Source organism: Pseudomyrmex gracilis, unplaced genomic scaffold (assembly GCF_002006095.1).
Source record: "Pseudomyrmex gracilis isolate BER0280 unplaced genomic scaffold, ASM200609v1 scaffold_11, whole genome shotgun sequence".
NCBI classification, from domain to species: Eukaryota; Metazoa; Arthropoda; class Insecta; order Hymenoptera; family Formicidae; genus Pseudomyrmex; species Pseudomyrmex gracilis.
Genome location: NW_018020595.1, coordinates 85202 through 108619, shown reverse-complemented (window position 1 = coordinate 108619; position 23418 = coordinate 85202). Strand labels below are relative to the sequence as shown.

Genomic DNA, 23418 nt, shown 5'->3' with positions numbered 1-23418 from the left:
CGAGGTAAATTGATTGATCGATTAACAAATAATAGTTTCGATCTCTCTCATTGTGCTTATTACAGTTCTTCCCAATATAATTATTAAACAATCAGAGTTGTAACAATTAAATAATCGAAGCTGTTGCTACCACGTTTCGACATTTTTTTTTCTTAAAATTGAGATTTACTCCGCGAGGTGTATTGGGCGCCGAGGCGAGATGGTACCGCGGTGCGCGCCGTGACACGCACGAACGGGGAGTGTGTTTTGTGTTGCAGCATTACGTCTAGCGCGCGTGTGGGTATCAACGGAGCAAACGCGAGGTTCGGGATTTAGTTCGCGACACGGGATTAACCGCGACTCGCGCGCGAGCGACTCTCACGCGAAATAGCGCGACTGGCGAGCAACCATAAAGAGAAGTCCCGGGGGGGATCTCTCGTTTCTTTATGCGCGAGCTGCGCATTTTTGCGGAGCGCAATCGGTGGTTAAAACGCGCGCATATACACAACCGCGGTACGTGTGCAAATATCGCGTGTGCGCGTTTCTTCATCTGGACCCCGCGAAACGATCGTGCGATACGCGCGACGATGCCGTTGCTCGCCGTGTATCCGTGGTCGGATTAGAAAGAGAGAGAGAAAGAGGAAAGAAGAGAAGTGAAAGAGAGAGAGAGAGAGAGAGAGAGAGAGTCGTCCGTGAATTGCGCGAGGAGGCGGCGAGCGAGCAAAAAGGAAACAGTGCGTAAGGAGCGAGCGCCAGCCGCGAGCAACCAGCTCGAGATCTTATCCGAAGGAGAAAAAGAAAGAGGAGGGGAGCAGGATAATCCGCGAACACACACAGGACATCTCTCCTCGGTGTGACTCTCGGTGTGTGATTATTATGCGGGACGTTGCGACGACGTTGAAACGAAATCTCATTGTTGCCGCTCGAACGTCGCGGAATGGGGCCCGTTGATCGGGTCCGGAAAAGCAACAACGGGGTCTCGAGCATCGTCTACGGGAAGGCATGGACGTCATCGGGGACGGGGACGAGCAGACACTCCAGGCGATTCTCGGTGAGTTTCCTTCCTATCTCCTCGTGTTTGTTTTGCTTTCTCCGTTTTTTTTTTGTTCCCTTGAGATCGTACACGTCGTTACAGCAAGTGTCGCGAAAATGTTGAATTTTTATTATTTTGTTTTTTTTCAATGACGCGCGTTGCGTCAGTTTGTTCCCCTTCCGCATATTTACTCCCCTTTCTCACGCCAGATTAAAATGCGTTTGCATAATTCGTCGTGACGATTCTCGCCGTGACGCTGATACATATATATATATATATATATATATATATCGTGTCGCGTAACGGTACCGATCAGCGCGCGTCTTCTCTAAAACGCGCGACTCGTTTAGCCGAAGCGCAATGGCAGACGCGCGCCGATCAAAAAGCGATAACCGCGCGCGAAACAACGCGCGGTGACAGCTACGGAATGCCGCGAATTCGACACCGACACCGTTATCGGCAAGCTCGGTATTATTTTATAACATACGCCACGTCGTTACGACCGCCTGTTTCTCTTCGGATGTTCGCCGCGTTGCCACGAAGCGGCCGACGTTGTGTACATATACGTATAATATGTATGTGTGTGTACGTGCGTTGACCTTAAATCGCGCACCGGATGCGTTTTCTCATCCTTCGGCGACGTTACGCATCGCGCATAATCTCTCAAGAAGGAGAAGAGCGAAACGACGGACGAAATGTCGTTGCGGTCCATCGACACGCCGCTGCCGGGAGTCGAAAGCGAGGAAACGCAATTGGTGCGATGTCATTCGCGTGCGAAATGTGCGCGGCCCTCCGCGCATGGTGGGGGACGCGGAGAACCGGGGCCTGAGACCCAGAGAGACGAGTCCTCTCTTCCTCCCCTCCCGCCGTCTCTTCTTCACTTCCCTCTCGCCTGCGTTCGTGCCGCGTCGCTCCAGTTTTCGAAAACACGCGTTTTTCTCGCTTTCTGACATTCGGATTTAATTATTCTGTTTTCCTTACATTGGAAATCCCGAGCCTGGTTCCGCGCTGGTGGCGCGCAAAAATGTACTTACGGGATACCGAACATGGGAAACAAATAATCGAAGAGATGAGCGAAGTCTTTCGTTCCCGAAGTGAAATTTAATCGATCTCGTTTGATAATATTGTTGCGAATTCGAGTGGAGGAAATTTTTCAAACGCGAGAGGGTTAAAAGAGAGGAGTCACGCTGCTCACGGGGACGTTTATCCTACTTTTGCCTCGCCTCGCGATTCTCCCCCCTCACAAAGTGTCTAGTGGAAAAACTGCATACCTGTTACGCGTACCTCTTTGACGCATCGCGAGATTGAATTGTTTTCCCCGGACCTTGCAACGTCCCATTGTTGCCGCGACTATTGCAGACTATATACCCCGTGTCAGGAAAAACCTTCGAAACAATCGCTTACACGTACGCGTCTTTCTATTCTAGCAATCAGGTGTATTTTTCTTTGTTTTGGCCTGCTTGTCACCGAGTGTAACTAATGCGTAAATGCGTAAACGCGGTCGGACGTTCCAACGTCTCGCCAATCTTCCGAGACAAATGACGAGTTTATCGATCACGAAAAGAAAAAAAAAACAAATTAACATTACAACACGGAGAAAAGTTTTGCTATTACATAGGACAGCGAGAAGAACTTGCTGGGTCTGCTGTAGATGTTGCTTCATCAACAAAACGTTTTTTGCTGATAAAACAAAAAATCCAATAAACTTAGCAAATTTTTTTTTTTTTTTTTGCTGTCTCTACAAGCAACTAATTTTCTTGCGACTTTTTTTTCTGTGAAGTAGTCCGGAAAAATTGTTACATCGCAGGAATTGAAGTGAGCCAAACGGCAAGGCCATTACAAAAAATGCTGCTTTAAAATCTACCCTACAATGAAAAGAATGTACCGTTTTATCTCCAACATAAAACGACTCCGAGAGGAGGAGGGAAACAAAACGTGTTTGTTATCCATCATCGACAAGTCGAAGGAGAAGAAATCCGTAGCATTCGTGGCGTATTTCGCTCCGGTGTCGGTGTCGTGTACCGGAAATTGTCCATTCGAATTGTTGATATGTTTTTAGTGCGAGGACCAACGAAGGATTGTTATTGCAAATCATCGCTTCGTATATTTACATGCGGCGTCACGTCTTATATTTAGAATTTTGCGTCAATCGCGCGAAAAAAATTTATTAATATGCAAATTCTTGCGCATTTTTTCCAATATCTCTTTTACTTCGCACAAATTTCACATTTCCTTGATTTGTTCCGCGAAAACGGAATCGATTCGCGCTGTGTGTCGTCGCACAGATCTTTCTTTCCTGTCGATTCGTCCGGCTTTATTAAACGCCATTCCAAAGCGATATATACGAACAAGCGATTCTCCGCTTACACCGATAGACTGATAGTGAAAGTCGCGTCGGTGAACGTGCTTTTCCATTTATTTGGAATTAACGGCTTGATAATTCAACGGTAACCTGTGCCTTTACTCGCGAGACACCGGGGCGCTATACTCTATGCATTCACTTTTTCAGTCACCTATCTATTCTAGCGAGACACCACCACGAGCATTTCTCTCGCAAGTACTTATTCAGCCGCGACTTTTTCCCGTTCTTTTATAAAATAAAATAAAAAACGTCATATTTTGCTTTTTCTCTGTCTCTATAAAGCACCCGGCACAAAACAAACACATGTACATCTCCGTTCTAAAACGAAATTACGCATTACATTATTTTACATCGTTTAATGAGAAAACAAATCTCGGATGTATATAAAATGCAATAAAAAAAGCGAGTTGTGGTAACGGGTATCGCGCGCGCTCACACACCGCCACAAGTTTACCTTTACGCGATAAAACGCGTCATTGACTAGAAAGATGTGGAACACGACGTGATTTCATTCGTGCGTTTCAAAACATTTTATTTATTTTTTTGTGGTTTTGTTTTTTTTTTTTTTATTTTTTTTTTCTTATTTGTTCGCACCCGTTGGCACAGTGCGCACATGACGAAATACATCCGGTAATTGCCGCCGTCGTGTACGGCAATAAATTAATTTTGATCTTAAACATTTGCATACGTACGTGACATAATATATCGACTTACTTAGTTTTACGATAGTTCTTCTAGTTCTCTAGTGCTCCGATATTAGTTTTGTGAGTTATTTTACGGTAGACACGATTGAAAGTTTTTTCGCACTGAGGTGTGCGAAATATTATTGTATGTTATTTTATTTTTTTTGTTTATTGAAAGAGAGAGAGAGAGAGAGGGAGGGAGAACTCTGGAATCAGAAATAATGGACAATGCTCTAATTTCACCTTCATCCGATTCATTTATAAATAGTAGCAAAGTGGCTCATGAATTGTAGTTTATTACGCTCGATATAATAATAGCAGGCATAAATTGCAACAACGATGTTGTCAGGAGAACCAATTTACTACTTGCTCTTCTGGCGAACTGACGCGCAACATTTTCGCAATATCTCCTTCTCGAGGTTTTACCGCACCGGTAAAAATTCTTGTCGCGAAAACGCGGTTCAAAGGTGTGTGTGTGTGCGCGCGCGCGCGCGCGCGATCAAGTAACGCACTTAAAAAAGAACGCAAATAAAGACAACACTCCTCCGGTCATTTCGATATTGCAATATCAACGAGAGGAGTCCGCAGTCCCGTTATACAGTTTTCATCGATCGCGACCTAACATTCATTTTGGGATGGCGAGCGAAACGAGCTTAAATAAAACGATAATGAAAGTCGATTTCGATCGCTTTCGAAGCTTATCGGGTGAGGTTTCCTCCCCCTTTCTCTCCTCGGAGGATGAATTATGAGATTTCATCGCGTATAAGCATGGCCGTTCAGGAAAGTGCCGCGCAAGTCGGAGGTACGTTCTGTGTGCCACCCACGAAAGCACATTGGTCGATGAAAAGCTTCGCGGGCCCGCCTTTCCGCGAAAAGCTCTGAGCATGCGTGGCGACGTCGTTGGTGTGAGCGGAGGAGTGGCTATTTGCCAAACATATCGCACTGTCTTCTTTGTTAAATATATGGAGTCGTCGAAATGTCACACGGACTTGCATAAATAACGGGAAAAAGTAAGTCGCGCACTTATCGTTATGAGCCCCGTCTTCGTGTATATCTTTGCTCGACCGTGCAATAAAATTATTCACATACACAATGCGGGTTAATCTCAAAAAAAGATCATAACTAAAGAAAATGAGATAACAATTATAAAGACGTCAGATTGTAAAGGTATTTCAATTTTATCGATGCAAACGCATCTTCGTTAACGTTCAGAGTTTTCCGCGTAGAAAGATTTGCATTTCGAGATTATTGCGAGATTAAATGCGTGTGTGTTCGTGTCGAATCGTAATGTAAATATGATTATTACGAATCGGATTTTGTTTTCTTAATAAAAGACCGTGTACGTACAATTATATCGTAAACATATCGCGAACATGGTAAACATAGACACGTGTTTCAGACATGTAATGGGGCGATTTGTTTAATCGATGGCAAGACCCTTTGATTCTGTGGTAGACCTCGCAATCATTCACACGCATTTTTCAAAACTATCGGGAAACGTGTGTGTACGGTTGTATTATCTCTCTCAAAAATATTTATTATTAAAATATTGTTGTTACAAATAATTATATTATCAAGTAGTATTACTTAGATATTGTTGTTGGATAATAATGTTAAATATTTTTCACAGAGAGGGGTGCTGTTTTGTGCGATAATAGATGTTATTAACAATGAAACTGAATGAATATAAACGCGGTGGCAAAAACCGTAAACTTTTTTACAAACTCGTAGAATGAATGTACAATTTTACGATTTTTCATAACGATCGTTATTACAGGATGTATAGTTTTTGCGCGTTATATTGTCACCAAAAGCGAAAGCTGAAACTGAAAGTTTTGCCTTTACCACGAAACAGTGGTAATTAACGGAAAACGATAGCGGTAATTCTAACAAATTAGTACACTTCCACGAGATTTCTTTTCGGGATTTCGCAAATCAGGCAAAGTTTCATGAAAGATTTGTTTTTGTTTTTCTTCACCGTAACAATGTTGTCTCGGTACGTAGATATTATTTTGTTTTTTTATCAAAATGTGATCGGACGTATCAGATTTGTGTTACTTAATCTGCGCGCTGTTACAAAAAAAATTTGAATTTTAACTTTCGTCACAAAAAACCAAGCCAAACATTTGTCCAGTGATTTGTAAAGTGGATTGTAAGCTCGATTCGACGTAGGTGTTGCGCGCGCGTTCGAATCGCAATATAATCTTCTCGCTTTGGAGCGGGATAAATGGCTCTCGTTGTATGTGCAAGACAAACGTTCCGTCGCGGACTTTACTACACCGGCTGCTCTAGATTTTCATGGGAGATTGTTTATAATGTACGAGAAAGAGAGAGGATGTGTGGACTACTTTGCGACTTACGAGTCCGTTTGCTGTTGCCGTTTGCGTCGCGAATGTTCAACATACAAACGTGCAAACATGTAGAACGGATTAGTCATAAATTAAGAGGAAACGATTATCTTTCAGCGGCATTTTCCAGCGACGATATTTTATTTCGAACGACTCATCTTAACGCCAGAACCGGAGCTGAACATGCTATAATACATATTTTTTTGCTACACACTTGTTAAAATAAAACCATTCTCAGAACGTCTCAAAAAACGGATTCTGAAATCCGTCATTTCGACGGATGTTAATTCCCGATGTGAAAAAAAAAAAACGAAAAAAGTGTCGTCGATTAAAATTTGAAAAAAAAAAAAAAATCCAAATTCAAAAACCATCTTTTTCCGCTGAAACGTTTGTATTTGTATCACCACGTCAAGTGGCGCAACTAGTGAAAGCCGATGAATTCCGCGAGCTAAAGTTCAGGGGGCGTATTACTGTGGGAATCAAGCGACTTTTCTTTCTTCCTCCTCCCCCGCATTGTACGCAGAAATTATGATACCTAACAAAATTGTTCCTTGTTATTTTATTGCTTTCCGCGTGCTCAACGTGCGTAATGAGCGTAAATGCAAGTAAAACCGAATCGTAAGACAATTGTCCCAACGACAATCACCGGACATTTTTATTGAAGACGTAAATTATTGGATTATATACGCATTGTGTGGTTTAAACACAACAGTTCTCGTGTTTTAAATATTTTTTAACTTCGCACGTGCAAATACTCTGTTACAAATTTGTTTCTCTGATATTCTACCCACGGTGGAAACGGTCACCTCAAACCGACATTTTTAGATCGTTGTGGATAAAATATCGTCGAGTAGACGTTCATTCTCCTGATGACGGCTGCTATCCGCGTGCATCCGCGTCATATATAAAATAAGTTGAGGCGCGTCCCGTTCGGCTGGAAAAATTTCGCGAGCTCATATCGATTTCGATGAGAGACTACGTCGGTCTGCGAGAATTCTCCAAGGAGACTATTACACGGTAACAAAACGATACGCTTTGAGCTAGGATATCAGCGGTAACGTACAAAGAGGGGTAATATATACACGTTTCTCTCAACATGCACACGATCACGATGAGGTAGAAAACGGACGGAACGTGGCTATTACGGGAGAAACACAGCCGTTTCTGCTGATGTCCCGATGTCGTGTCTTCCGCTCGAGTCACGCTAAGTTTTCTCGCTCATTCTCCTTCTCTCTCTCTTTCTCTGTGTTCGATTCGACTTTTTTTCTCTCGAAATTATTCATGTGGATTTATAATATACGCAAAAGAGCGAGGAACCGATAGGGTCGCTCCCGATAGAGAGAGGGGAGGATCGGTCTTCGGTCATGTCTGTTTTTTACAAAATCAAAAGCAACCAAGTGATCAGTGGCCGGATATTTATTAAGGAAATAATTATTAGATTCTCAATTGTAATTTGTATAAGATATGTTCTTAAATATCGTGGTTCTCAACATAGACCGCAAAAATAATTGCGGTTGTTGCTGTTTTTACCAAATTTGATAAATAACAAAAATTATTTTTGCACCAACTTAATACAAATGATTTTGTTACAATTGTATCTTTGACAAATGTTCTGCCAGTGTAAAACATTTCGATTTTTCATCGAGAAAAAATACCATTATTTTTAATAAATATTTATATACGCATCACAAACGCATTATCATATTTATTGCTTCGACAGTAAAACATTATTTGCGCCCGTTCGTCAGCAAGCGTGTCGCAAATATGAACGATGTGTGTACGAGGGTTTAGGGTTAAATGCACGGACGCACGCGAGAAATTTTTCGACGCAATTCTGCTCATGGTTCGCGTGCGCAAATGCGAGTTTTTTTTTTTTTTTACTGATAATTAATAAGCGGATTTATACTTGCTGAGGTGTAAAAACAAATTGAAAAATTTTTTTATGATTGAGAGACACTTTACACATCTTTGAGCGATTCGACACGCGCGCGCTCTAAGATATGCGTAAAGCCCATCCCCCTTCTTCGCTGGGTGGGTTTCCGTGAACTCGATCGAGTGAATAGCAGTTTGTTACCGATCAAGTTTGTTTACGCGCAAGTTAACATGCCAGGTGAAAGGTGCACAGGTGTGGCTAACGTAACAATTTATACGCGTTTGTGCGCGCCCCGCACGAATTTCGAAGCGAGATTTTTTTATTGCTACAATTACGCGGTGTTTTGTGTTGCCGTAAATTCGCGCGTTTCCATTCAAATCAAAAATATAGATCGCTCGGAATTGCAAACGATTAACGATCGTCGTTGTGGTGGCACACGCGTGTCGCACGCAATGTTTTGCAAAAAAACAAAAAGACCGATTGTCTCTTTAACAACAGACATGTTGTTTTGAACAAATTTTGAGTCTATTCCCGGCGAAGATAATGAGACGAAATGACTTACACATCAGGCATCAGTTGCTAAATGATGTGAAAATCAAGAAATTACAAAGCGACACGACAGTGTGTGACTTTGCACTTCCTGGATTTGCCGCGCACTGTTTTTGCAAACACTTTTGCGATTGTTGAGAAATAGCAGCAAAAACTTCGATATTTCTCTTCTTTGCAAAATTATTGGTCTCTTCTCGATGTGTCCTAAAGTGTTTGCTTTTAATTCCTCATAAATCTCGCGCGAAAGAAGATTGCGCGCGAACAATGAGAGCGAGACGGGGTTTCATCAGTCGCTCGTTAATTTGTGCGTCTCGCGCGCGCGCGCGCTCCATTCTAAATTGATACAGACGATAATGCGGGAAGACAATCTCATAATGTCAATAATCTCTCATCGCGCTATTAATCCCATTTGTCTAAAGGTCGTCGCGATTTGCTTCGCAGTTCTATTTTCGTTTGGTTTCTTACACGGAGCCGCCGTAATATCGAATTACATTTTAATTCGAATTACATTTCGCTGATGTCAAAACTTGTAGTCGAATTATATTTCGCTTCGATATGTAAATTTTCAACCGGAACGGGTTGAAAAAATACGTTACATTGTGTGCGAAACTGGACGGAGACTGTTGTCATCTCAATGAATCAAACGCGCGCGTTACGTGCGAGAAAAAAACTGGATGGACGATAAGAAACACAGATATATGCGACGCGAGTTGAACAATCGAATCGCGCGCGACGCGAGGAGAAGCGATAACACACTCCGGTTAGGAGGTTGTGTATGCAAATTTCATTGACGTCGCGGCAGAGCACACACAATAAAAATGTGCGACCGAAGTTTGCCGTAACCTTGCGAATTTTTATTATAGTCGCAATGTGAAACAACAATCGAAACGAACGCGTTTCATTTTTTTTTTCTCGCACGATTTTTTCGCAACGATTTTTCTCGCTTTCGCAACAAACGCGCCTGCTTACGTGTATCGCGTGTTTGTGACAATTCGCCGTAAAAGTGCATGTGATTAAAATCGAGATTACTTAATTGCCATCTGCGGCAATCTGTTTATTAATTGTAACAGTCCCCCGATCGATCGATACGCACTCACTCTCTCGTTCCACATATCTTGACGCAATGTTTATAGGCGATGCACATACCGCGCGTGTTACAGAGTTGCGTCATGACGGAGTTCCATTCGTTCATGTGTGTGTGTGTGTGTGTGTGTGTTAGTAAGATTACGAATCAACACACGCGAAAATAGCGCCGATCGGAAGCTCGATCTTCTCCCGCGAACGGGGAAATGGCGGGGAACGGATGTAACAGATTGGGCAGCGATGAATAAGCCGATTCGGTCGTTTAACCAGAAGCAAACATTTGCATATTATCGGCTTGCCACCATCGCCCTTTTCCTCGCAGCGGGGGAGGATCGAGAAAGGGGGAGCGAGCGAGCGAGCGAGCCTGGGAATGAGGAAGGGTAATTGTGCAATCGGAGGGGTTGATGCGGCGCGCAACACACGCGCGCGCGGGCTCTTAAACACGCCACGCTGATTACGCATCATCCCCGTAATTACTCGCACACGCGACACAAACTGGATTCTCGGTGAAACAAGTGGCGTACGTACGAACAGCAGGTGTGTGAAGAATTCTAGCGCGGGACAAGAAGAGGAGGGACAATGATTCTCCGTCGGCGGCACACGTTGTCCCCGCTCGTGGAAGAAGGAAACGATTCGCGCGTTATGTTTATTATAAATCGTTGCGATTGGAAATTGGGTTACTACGAATTTATTCGCGGATTCCGTGCTCGTGTGTTACCCGGCCGCGTTTTGACAGCGGTAAATAATCAATAATCGATATCGCCTCGTTAGTAAAAATAAGTTTATCTGCACGTCTCGCGATTCAATTTTTTTTTTTCAGATGTCACAGCTTATTTGTCATTTGCGCTAAAAAAAAAACAACTAAATCCATCGAAGTGAAAAATTTCAGAAATGCAATTTATTCGCAAACAATGTTCCGAATGATTTTTATTCTAACGAAGAAAAAGCACAAGCGGGACAGAAATATTAAAAAAATCTTCGTAGCTAAAAGCTAGAGATTTTTGTTTGTTAATTAAATTATTTAAATATTGCAGAAATAAAAAATAATAACGAATAAAATATTTTTTCGATTATTTGTCCAATTGAGACGGATGTGATTAAAAACCAAATATATCTTCAACTTTGTTTTTATTTAACAAGAAAGAAACTAAAAAAACTCAATAAATGTTCATTTGCAAGAAAACATTGATTCTTGAGGTCTCATCGTCTTACGTGTGATGGTATACGTATCGAAGAAAGGGGCTGCGTACAACCACCCCTTACAGCACCGAAATAAGCACCGCCCTCCGGTCAAAGGATGGAAATCCCCACTTTACTTGGAATATGGTGGCGGTATTGGAGTTCTCCCCGGAGGAGGAGGTTCGCGATTAAGTTGTGAACCACCGTGGACTGTTGTTGTGTTTCGTTGCACCCGTTGAACCAGAGAAAATCGCAAGGAACACGAAACATCTCGAGGGATCGACAATTAGATCGGTGCCGATATCTTCAATTCGCGATTGAAAGTATCGTCGAGTAATATTATTTCGTTTCGTGCCTTATCGCGGAGTTGTGACGAGAAACGTCACATATGATGATTTAACGTGGCGATGACGCGCCGTTTCGCGGAAGAAAACTCGTGAGATGTTATAAAACCGCTGTAAACTGTAAGAAAAAAAATCTCAACTCGACACTGAAAACCTATATGCAAACAAAGAAGTGACACTGGCTTTGCGCGTCAAATGCTGCCGCGTTATGTTTGATGATATTCAAGTTCGCGACGATAATTATGTAGCGACAAAGCGTCGTCGCAATCTCACGATCTTTCGAGAGTGAACGAAGGGATTCGCTATCACACAAATTTCACTATGGAATTTTCATGGGCGCTTCAGCATCAGTCGAACGATCAGACGAACGGACGTGGAGCTCATCCAGGCGATCATGACGAAGACGCTAATATTATCAGTCAAGTGAACGTTCGCCGATTGCTGAGCGTGGCAGGTAATCGGCGTGTAAATTGTCTTGCGTATAGAATTTTTGCATTAGTTTTTACATTAGAATTACATTGTTTTTCAAATTTTGTGTTTTTTATTCTTAAAATAAAAAAAATTGTTCCCTTCCAAAAGTACATCAATAAATAAGCGACAGAAAAACGCTTGTTTTTTTTATTTTAATATATTTGTTAATATGTTTAAAACTTTTTTATAAACTCTGATGTATAAAACGATAACAATTGTACATGTAATAGTAATATCTTTCTTGAAGCGGGGAGAAAGATTTACTGAGACAAGATATAATAAATTTATTATTGTGTTTGTATTTGTTAAAAATTTGTCTGGCAAATATTTTCACAATGCTTTCTTTTTCTTTTTCTTAATCATCGATAAATAATTCAAGAAACACTAAAAAAAAACAAATTTCCTTTTAACTAAAAAAAAAAACATCGCGTCTAGAAATTGTTCGACGTTGTTCTTGATGTGAAAAATTTCTTCTATTTATTTATCTGAGAGTCGGCATATTTTTTCGCTATTTGAACAGTTCAATTTTAGTTTACGCGACGAGCACTGTAGCGTGTCGTAATTACACGTCGAATTTCGGTATCTCGACGATCGTAAAACGCCCAGTTTAGTACCTGCGACTCGTTCGAAGTGCCGACCCCCTCGGGAGAGCCTGTTAACAGACGTGAAAAAAATGCTACACCCTGCTAATCGTTTAAGGGCACAGGTGGGGTTCTATTAGAATTCGCGCTGCGCTCTCTCACACAGAGCGCAGCTGCGCCAAGTGTTTCACCGGAGGGTGAAATCGACTGAGTTTCGATTAACTTCTTCCGTTTGAACGTTTACGATACGATCATGACAGGGTGCAATGTATATTACGCGTTTTGCGTAAGGGTGCGTTATTATTATCGCTCCGTGTCGCGGATCGACAACATTCCGAGTGCGAACGCACTTTGTTGCTCGCTCCATCGCGAAGGATAAAAACCGATCAGTTCTCATAGACGAGTCCGCAAAACGCATTTCCATTTGCTTCATCGTCGGAGAGAAAGTGATAGCCAGCCTGATATACAGATCGAAAGTCCGTGTACACGAGCGATTTTATACTCAATATCTCATTCGGATCGATTGAGAAATAGAACACAGAGACGCGGGATTATTTTGTTGCAAAAAGATCGGATGTGTCGGAGCTTGGAAATCAACAATCGTTGTCGTTGCGTTGCGCAACGAGAAAAAAAATGTGATTGCACTCTCGGTGAAAGTCGCGTTTTTTTTTCTGTGTACTATTTGAAAATGGTATTTAATTCACCGCGCGAGACAAGTATGTGTGCGCGCGTTATTGTTTGAAGCACATTCGCGGAAAGGAAGGTGACGTTGTTTCGTCCGATGTTCAACTGAAAAAAAAAAAAAAGACAATGAGATATCTCGATTGGATATTCCGTGAAAATACTCTCGTCTTTTTCTTCACATGCTAATTGGCGCGAGAAACACACTTTGTGTTATTTGCGAATATACATTTTTTTTCTTTTGTCTCCTTTGTTTCATCTTTGAGAGATATATTTATAGCGTCTTGAAAAAAGTGGATCGTACGTGAGTACGAACTGGTTCCGCTTTTTTACAAGACGCTGAATATATATATATATATATAACATCATCGGCCGCTCGAATTTCCATGTATTGAGATATCGGCTCGATATAAATTTATAAGTATGCGCGCGTGGCGCATATCTGGCGTAATGATATTCAGATTTAAACGGCCTCCTGGCTCACCGGGGGCGGTGTTTGGTCGATACCCCGATAAAGGGGTTGGCTGGCAACGACTCGCGCGTCCGCTATCGTAACTCACCCCTCCATTTCTTTTTTCGTAGACACCGTCCGCGGCCAATACCGCGTTCCCGGACGTCATTTGTGCGATTAAATATAGTAATTTCTATTACGATCACAACGATGAGCGAAAAACTCGCTGTGCCAACCGAATTCGTTCGTGTGTCTTCTTTTATCTCGATGTAACATTTTTGTTTGAAAGTAGGATTTCGCGAAAAAAAAAAAAAATCAAAAGCTTTCGGTAATATTTCAACTCAATATCGTCTCTACCCCGCTTCGCGAAAAAAACTTTTTTAATTTAAACACAATTTACTTGTTTAAACAAATAATTTAATGACTTTTGAAAGATGCTGTGGATGAAAAAAAAAAAAGATCCCAAAATTCAACGTGGCACGGTTAACCGCAGTTAAATGTCCCGATGACCCCGGACAAGTACAACTGGCCGGACACATTTATTAAAGAAATAATAAAGCTGATTTAATAATAAGAATAATAAAGTCATAAACACACACACACACGCATGCTAGACATTTGATTTTGAATATTTACTTCTGACAACAACTCGCGCTTGGTTTTTTGGCTCTTGTTTTTTATTGATTTGGATTTTCAAATTACTTAAAACATTGTTACGTTTGTTTATATTTAATATTTGCATATAATTATTTCTTCTCAACAAACATCCGGCCATTGATGCGCGTGTGTGATCGTTGGAATATTTGTTTTTACACACACTCGACTGTATAACGCGATCTTTCTGTTATACGCGAGAAGAACGTGTGTGAACGTCTCGTTTAAAAATGCTTTTACTCCCGACTCTCCTAGCGAGAACGCGCGTCTGGATGAATGTTTGTTTGACCGGAAGTAACGTATTACACCGCTTAGCTTATGATCTTAAACGTACAAATAGTATATCCACCAAGTATGCACTCGGCGTATGCTCTCCGAGCGTTTCAAAAACAGGGTCAAGAACGTTAACCGATTGTAGCACCGCGATGATTACACGACAATGTTACGATTTCGCCAGCAACACAAATCTCTTTTGCGCGCGCGATTTCGTTTTTTCCGTATCGAGAAAATTGTCCAGACATAATGAATCGTTTTCACCGCGCGATTGTTCGCAGATTCGAGCGAACGGCCGTTGCTGTAAAGTCGTAAAAAAAAAAAAAAATTTTTTTTTAGAAACAAAAACTTCGGTCGTGTTGTTCGCGCTGTTTTCCCCGAGCTCGTTAACGCTCTGCTCATTCGACTGCGTCGTCTTCGGGTTCGCAATCATCCGTGAAATTCGTGTTCATGCCCATTCAATATAAATCGACTTTCACTCTTGCTGAAAATGATCGGCGAACGACGTTGTATACACATATAACTCAAGACGCGAGGTTTGCACACTCGGGGAAATCTTTTTTTCCCACCAGAAGATGTTTCCTCTCACACGCGACGGCTCATCTTGCGTTCGATGACGCAATAACCCGGTGATGATGACAGGTGTTGTGTGCGAACAACGTGCGCACAACGATTTTGTAGTGTTCGTTCGCCAATTACGCGCTGTATTATCATGACGGAAATTATTCGCCAAAACGGGAAAGACCTTCACACGCTCAGACACACACACACACACACACTTAAAATCGGATACATATTAATTCGCTTCGACAAAAAAAAAGAACACGGCTTATTTTTTTATCTTATCGTGAATTTTTTTTTCCCAGGTCGTGGTGATTTCGTCGGAGGTATAGACAATGAGGCCTTGGATTTCTCGCAGCTGGAAGACTTCATCAACAGCGATAGCGAGCAACCCGCAACGTGAGTTTTTTCTCAAAGAGAAAACGCGACGATTTCGGACGTCCGTGTTTGTAATTGCTGATTGTTTTTTTTTCGTCGATCTTTCGCGCTTTTATTAGCTCAAAAAAAAAAAAAGATACACGTCGATCAAAGAGAAATCCGATCGTCGTCGAAACCTTCGGTCTGTGGCGACGGAGTTTAACTGCATTCAGAAGCCATGGTTAACGCCTACAACGGCGCGTGTTCGTCACACGTGCGTAACACGTATCGCGCTCGAACGTATGTAATCGGGAAATAACTGATATTTGCGGAAAAAAAAAACAATCCTGTTGAAATTCCGTCGATTAATTTTCCGGAACGTTTTCGAGACAAAAGAGAGAGAGAGAGAGAGAGAGAGAGATGCGTAACAATAATTACTTCATTCATTCTGTTATTCACAATACGCGCGTAAAGTAGGATGTATAAACAATTTTTCTGAAAATAACGTATATAAAATTACAGACTGAAGTTAAAATAGAAAAAAGCTGAAAAAAAAAGAGTCGAACGCTCTGAGTTTTTTTTTTCTGAGAATAATTTCGAAATATGTGGAGAGATACTTGTTCACGGAAAGATTCGTACGTAGAGACGTCCGTTTTCGAATTGCGCTAATTGACGAACCTCAGATCAGATATGCTTTTGTCATCCAGCAGCACGAGCGCGCGCGCTTCCTGCGAGTGACGCGGGGTATCAAGCTAAATTTCTAAATTGCTCCATCTTGATACTATGTATTCAGGCTGTAGTGCGTATCTTATTCTACAGCGTGGCGATTATAGTGCTTGAACTTTGTTTGGACAATACTTGTTGACGATACCTATTATAATGAGTGTTTTTTATTTGTATTTTTTCTTTTTTTTTTTTTTAATACTTATTTCCGTCTCTCTCGGGAGTTAAAAATTAACATCACCTCTCGCAATACATAAATAGAAGATCAAATTAAAAAAAAAACAAACAAACAAACAAGCAAAACTTCGAGCAAATTAATTAAAATCGAACTTCCGTACGTATCGTAACTTTCACACAGTTAAACAAAAACAATTAAAAAAATTTCAATGGAAACAAAAAAACCGACGAACACCAGTTTGCAGCAGATCGTTTATTCAGCGTTCGGTTATTAAAACGTCTTATAATTCCCCAGACTCGATCGCGTACATACTGATGTAATCGTGTACACCAGGAAACGCATCAAACTATTCTTTACGCGCGCGCGCAGAGACGTACGTATACATGTAATGTACGTCACGTGTGTGTATACACACACTCGTGATGCGCGCACAGAGACAGACATCCGCGCAGATATAGCGACCGCAGCAGAGGTGTAATGATATAATGACAGAGGCAGACGGAACGAAATTGATGGAATCACAGCATGCACAGCGCTAACCCCGCTAATCTGACTGCCAGTGTTCGTCTTCTGTTTAAAAACAAAAAAAAAAAAAAATTAATTAACCGTGACGGGAAAATTTTTGAGATTAATTAACCGAGAACTCGAATTTTCATGTAACCAAGTATCCAAGTCTGAGTCTGTGTAGCAAACTCGCATTAGTCTAAAATTTGAGGCGCAATGTAAGATTAAAAAAAAATATTTTTTTCACATTTGTTTTGATCTCGCGCGACAAAATTTAATTAATAAACTTCAGCTGTGTGTCGCTTAAAAAATATATTGTTTATCTGATTCTGCGTGTCATTTCTCGGTCTGTTGTGGCTCCAACACTTGCGCGAGATTTCGATACGTGTACACGTGCATATATCGTGATCAACATGCAACAGATATGTTATTTAAAGAAATATTAGTTTAGATAAGCAGAGAAAATTCACAATATCGACGCGCGAACGCGCCAAGTAATTTTATACGGATGGAATTGAAAGAAGATAGCTAGCGCGCGCGCGCGCGTGTGTGTGTGTGTGTGTGTGTGAAAATACGTGTTTTCATTTGGTATTCAATTTTAATTGCGTTAATTGAAAAAACACAACGTAGAAATGTAATCGCGACGAGAGATTAATCGTGACGAAAAATATGCGACGAGAGAGGAAAAAACAACGGTAATATAACTTGGCTATAAATTTTTAAGTATTTAAAGAATCGCACAGAAATTTCCGCTCGATTGACAACATAATTGCGTCGGCTTATGCAACGAAAAAGAATGGATAGTTTGCAGTATTTTTTTTTTTTGACGCTATCGATAGTGATTGCGTGTATTGTTATCGCGCGCGAATGTTTCCGATTATCTCACGGCTAAGGGATTCGTGGAAAACCCCCATCGGAGAATAGAGGAGATATAAATCGTCACCGAGTGTCGTCTCCTTAATTTACTGAAAATTGCATAATAACACTCGATCGCCGTTTTCACGTCTGTCACTCGATTTCTTCGCGAGTTGAGAAACCTCGCGTAGAACGCGAGTCGTTGAAGCATCATTTTCCGCGGAACGGAACCGAACTGCGATTCAAACGATAACGATATCTCGTGTTTTGCAAATGGAATGCCGTAATCGCTATTCCAGATATGCATGCAGTTCTCGGAAGATCAATAAAAAGATGCTGATATTAATATTACGTGGTGCACATACGTGATATAACTGACTGTATTTATATTAAATAATTTATACATGTGTGTATTAAACATTCAAATACGGTAAATGAAGCGATAAATAACAATCTAGGTATTTGATTGAGAAATGCAATAAGTAGAAAAAAAAAGTACAAAAAAAGAAAGATTGCGAGAAAAATCTCGATCGTCTGCCGGCTTTGTGTTAGATACTTCGCGGACACCCTCGCCCACAACGAAAATGGGGTTGGAACGGCGCCGCCTCACAGCGGCGGTCGCATCGAGCAGCCCACGTCGCAAACGGTCGCTCAGCAACAACAACCGTCGCGATTGCCTTCGCCGCAGATGACACAGGTCCATCCAGTTTCAATAGCATGCGCTTCCGGCACCACGACGGTACCCAACAACAACAACGGCAGCTACAAAGATCCGCAGTCATACGTTCATCCGTATGTCAAACATTTGTGATACATTTTCGAGCGCGACATCAAGCGCGTCTAGATAAAAAATTCTAGATAAAAATTTTCACAATGTGTATTACGTTCGGCAGGCATGCGCTGCCGGAAAGTCCACCGGATAGCGGAAGCGAGCCGCCGTATTCACCGCCCGGTCATAATGACACTCAACACATGCACTCGCCACGTGAGTTGAGACACTCGCTTATGTAAGATTATTTCACAAAAGAGAGCGAGAAAAAATGTAATATCGCGGCGATTGTATAATTGCAGACCAAAAGGCGGCTCTGCAAGAGATACTTTTGCATCACCAAAACAATCAGTACACTCCCAATTTGTTACCTCCCTCTCCGAGAGCGTTATCGTCAACGACGACGGATCCTCTGTTAGTGACTCCGGTTCTGACACCTCATCTCACGTCGGGAACGTCGAGTCTTCCGACGCAGTCTCAAATAGGACCGCCTTTGGTGGCCTTGTCGCACGAACCTAGTCCGTCCGGCATTAACACGCTGTACTCTTCTCTGCAATCGGGTCCTAAAAAGAGAAAACTCAGTCAAGATGGTCTCATTCACGTCAAACAGGTGCTCGCTTGCGTTGCGTGTCTTCTTGGTCAATAATTTAATATATATCAAAATTTAACAATACAATAATTCAATATTTTCTCTTTATTTACTTCAATTTTTTTTTTATTTTGTGTGTTTGTACACGTGTGTTTGATTATTAGTTATAGTGTGTATCTTGTTCGTTCAGGAACCTGAATTGGGTACCGTGGAACACAGTTGTAGCAGCAGTAGCGCGGTACTGGAAGGCGACGAAGTCGGTGACAGCAATTACATCGACGCCAGTTACCAGTGCATTCGATTTCATCCTTTTCAGCAAACATCTTGGCACGTTCTGTGCGACCACAATCTCAAAGAATTACCCATACCACATTACAGGGTGGACGCTGACAAAGGGTTTAATTTTAGCAATTCAGACGACGCATTTGTTTGTCAGAAAAAAAATCATTTTCAGGTGAACAGGCAATATTATGATTTTTTTAAATTTTATTAGAAGAGAAATATGTTATCAGTTGATTTGCGACACCTCAAATTTCTTCTTTCGAGTATTAGCGTAGCGTTAAACCCCTTTGCAGTCGAAACGCAAAGGCCTGAAAAAACAAAAAAAAAAAAAAACAGGTCGTTCTTGTTTCTAGACCGCAAAGTGTATGAATGCGAAGTTCTTTTATGCGAAATCATTGCGATTTTAGATAACGTGTCACGCGCAACTGCAAGGAGAGGCTGTATTCGTTAGAACCGGTGAAGGTCTAAAGAAGATAAGTGGTTTTCAATTACATTTTTACGGAGTGAAGGTGGAATCTCCGTCGCAAACAATCAGGGTCGAGCAAAGTCAAAGCGACAGAAGCAAAAAACCATTTCATCCTGTAACGTGAGTGTATATGCGAGCGCAATATTTATATAAAACGAAAGTGCGCGTGCAATTACATATACATGTAGAACTACGATAGATATCGCGTTACAGAGTCGAATTGGGTGGCGAGCGCGTCACAAAAGTGACGGTTGGCCGCTTGCACTTTAGCGAAACTACGAGCAATAATATGCGCAAGAAGGGAAAACCAAATCCGGATCAGAGGTATTTTCATTTGGTTGTCGGATTGCACGCCCATACCGCGGATCAAGCTAGCTATCAGGTGATAGCTCATGCATCAGAACGTATAATTGTGAGGGTATGCGTCGTACAGAAAAAAATGTTGCGATTTTAGAAAAACTAGTTCGATTCTCTCATAAGTTGCCCATCTTATAGGCGAGTAATCCGGGACAATTCGAGTCGGAGGGCAATGGCGTGGGTGCTGAGGGTGGATGGCAAAGAGGAGCGGCTCCGGATAGTGTGTATCATGCTGGCAGAGTTGGAATTAATACCGACAGGCCAGACGAAGCTCTTGTTGTGCACGGAAATATGAAGGTTTTTTTTTTTTTGTTTTGATAGTTCCGAGTAGTTTTGATTAGAGTTTTCAGTGTTTTTATATTTTTTCCAATTGTGCTTTTGCGTGTAGGTGACCGGTCATATTGTACAGCCTAGCGACGCTAGAGCGAAACAAAGCGTTCAGGAGGTGGATACGCGCGAACAGTTACGGAACGTGCAACAGTTACGCGTCGTTCGTTATCGATACGCTCCGGAATTTGCACAACACACGGGTCTGGATATCAAACAAGAGGATACTGGCGTAATAGCGCAAGAGGTTCAGCAAATTTTACCAGAAGCGGTGTTGCCGGCCGGTGATATAGTTCTGCCAAATGGTCAAAGAATTGAAAATTTTTTGGTGGTAAATAAAGAGAGAATATTTATGGAGAACGTTGGCGCCGTTAAAGAATTATGTAAGGTGAGGAGATTTTTTTCCCCCGTAAACTTGAGATATTGTAATTTGATATTTAATATGTATTCTTTGTCTTTAAGAGTTCGCATACGTATCTAATAACAAATTTATTATAGGTGACAGATAGTCTAGAAACCAGGATAGATCAGTTAGAGAGAATAAATAAACGATTAGCGAAATTAAAAAGAGGCGATAGTCTAAAGAGCTCGATCAGCACGGTATCTAGTATATCGGGCAATAAGTATTCATCTTCTGTCAGCAATAAGTCGTCTTTGCACGGAAAGACGAAAAGATTGGAAAGGGAGGAGGAACTTCTCTGTAGCAATAAATTTATTCAAATTATCATTGTTATACTTATTCTCATTATGGCATTTTGGTAATTACTTATTTTCTCCATTGAAACATTCATGATATTTGATTTTGTAAAACACGCGTAACTAATTGGCACTCTATGACTTTCAGTCTGGTTGCAATGGCAACTTTGTATTTCTTAGAATATCAGAAACGTAGTAGCATCGAATGGTCCACCATGGCGAGCAACGGAATGGTGGCTATTGGTCCAGCTCATCTACCTACCATGTCCACCACTTCTAATTACGAATACCGATACAATTCGTTATTACATAGTACGTTATCTCCTTTGTACACCAAACATGGATCTTATACAAGAGGAGTAGAGGGAGGATTATCTGTCAAAAGTAATTCTCTCACCACGCCACCTCCGCATACGAAGCAACAACTGTATTCTCAAGAAATAACACGGTATCCAATAAGCCATCCAGGTCCTCAACCGAAGCTTGAGAAAAATAAGTCAGTATAAGATAAATAAATTTTTTGATGATTTTTATCATAAAATAGAACACCTTGTAAAATAGAAGATCTTGTAATATACACACACGTTTATTAAAAAAAAATTACTTTATAGAATATATAAATTATTATAAAACATATAAAACCATTTCAGCGAATTTCCGGGAAATTGGCTTGGAATTAGCAGGAACGGCGCGGGTGCTGTTCCTAGCAATGTGGATGAAAATTATCAAGTTTCGGATATAGATTCTTCATCTGTTAACAAAGGTCCTGTACCTTTAGGAAGACCTGAAGAATGTCCCACCCACTTTACCGAGCTCCAAAGTCCATGCCAGGTATTCAACAATATCTATAATGACATCACTTCGTACAGCAAATTTTGCATAAAGATCACATACATTTGCTTACTGATAATAAATTAAACTTACTCTTTCTCTCTAGGTATATTGTTGCTCGGAGATTCATCAGTTGGAAGATCCTCAGCCTGATCATCCTCCGGAGAAGAAATCTATTTGTAAGTATTTTTATCCGAGTCTTATGTTACAGCGTATATATGTACATGTTTTTTATTTAGTCTTCAAAATAATATGTTCATGTGACATTTTCCTTGTTTCTTTAGCAGATTATTTGGAACAGCCATTAAGCATGCCACACGAAGAAAAACGAAAGTTAACTAAAAGCTTTCAGAATGGTATCAGCCCATCTGATCCTAGCACTCAAACTCTTGTGAAAGAGGTAGATCTTTTAATGTAGTAAAAAATTTATATTAATTGTGTTTCGTAAGAAAGAAATATATGTAAGTAAAATTGAAACATATAACGTGTATACGTTACAGAACACTTATAAATATTTACATAAACGGGCGAGACGGGAGACTGGTGGTGGGGACTGGGGAGAAGTCGCTAGCAATGCTGCAGGATCGTTGCCGCCGGAGCCTAGACCGCAATTATTTATAATAGCGAAAACCTTCAACACTTCCTTAGATCAAAGATATTGTTCCCCGTCGTCGCCGAATACGCCTAACAATATCAGCTGCGTTGTACCATTGTCGAAACATATGCCAGACACACATTTAACATTACATTTTGTGTGAGTTTTGCAAAATATGTACATATATTTGTTTACATGCGAACCACCACAGAGATGTGCGTTCGTGTATAAAATGTTGACAGCGTTTAGTGTTCGGAAGTTATTCTTCTTCTTTACAGCGGCATGCCGTGGTATTGGCAAGTAGTGCAGCAGTGTCCTTTTTCCCCAAATTCCGGTATTGACGAAACGATGGTGTGTGGTTGGAGCACGCAGCAACAAACTCAATACATCGAAACTAACAATCAATCGGGTGATCAGTTCTTTCCTCTCAACGTTGCTCATTATCTCAGGAAAACTTTGAAATTTCGGATACCCACAATACAGCCTCAAGAGGTAATTCTGTCTGCGGATGTAACATTTAGTATAAACTGTGTTCTCTTATATCTACACATATATTGAACAATTATATTTTAATTGTATTATATTATTACAGAATATTTGCAAAAACAAACATGGTGTTGACTATTTGGAATTTACTTTACACTTTTATCGAGACTGCGAAGAACAATGAATTTTCTTCTCTTCTACAGGGAACTTTGTAAGAAAATCTTGAAAGAGTTTTTAATTAAGTTTCTTACAGGATTTAATAAAAAAGTTAGATCTTTATAAATATATATATATTGTA

General features: G+C 41.0%; 1 protein-coding gene across 3 annotated transcripts; it reads left to right on the top strand.

Annotated features, from left to right (window-relative positions):
- The first annotated feature begins 220 nt into the window (after window positions 1-220).
- On the top strand, window positions 221-23418 carry LOC109863647 (myelin regulatory factor). 3 transcript variants are annotated; one of them, XM_020444022.1, is made up of 18 exons: window positions 221-1030; window positions 15411-15504; window positions 18275-18514; window positions 18616-18707; window positions 18794-19101; window positions 19271-19534; window positions 19770-19948; window positions 20042-20240; window positions 20324-20482; window positions 20574-20900; window positions 21011-21270; window positions 21357-21704; window positions 21859-22039; window positions 22146-22218; window positions 22324-22439; window positions 22540-22793; window positions 22913-23126; window positions 23227-23418. In XM_020444022.1, the coding sequence occupies exons 1-18, from the start codon at window positions 982-984 to the stop codon at window positions 23302-23304; spliced, it is 3435 nt and encodes a 1144-aa protein (XP_020299611.1). In that variant the 5' UTR covers window positions 221-981; the 3' UTR covers window positions 23305-23418. The 3 variants fall into 3 exon arrangements, with proteins under 3 accessions (XP_020299611.1, XP_020299610.1, XP_020299609.1); XM_020444021.1 differs by having other exon boundaries at window positions 222-1030; window positions 20042-20246; window positions 22327-22439; XM_020444020.1 differs by having other exon boundaries at window positions 222-1030; window positions 20042-20246.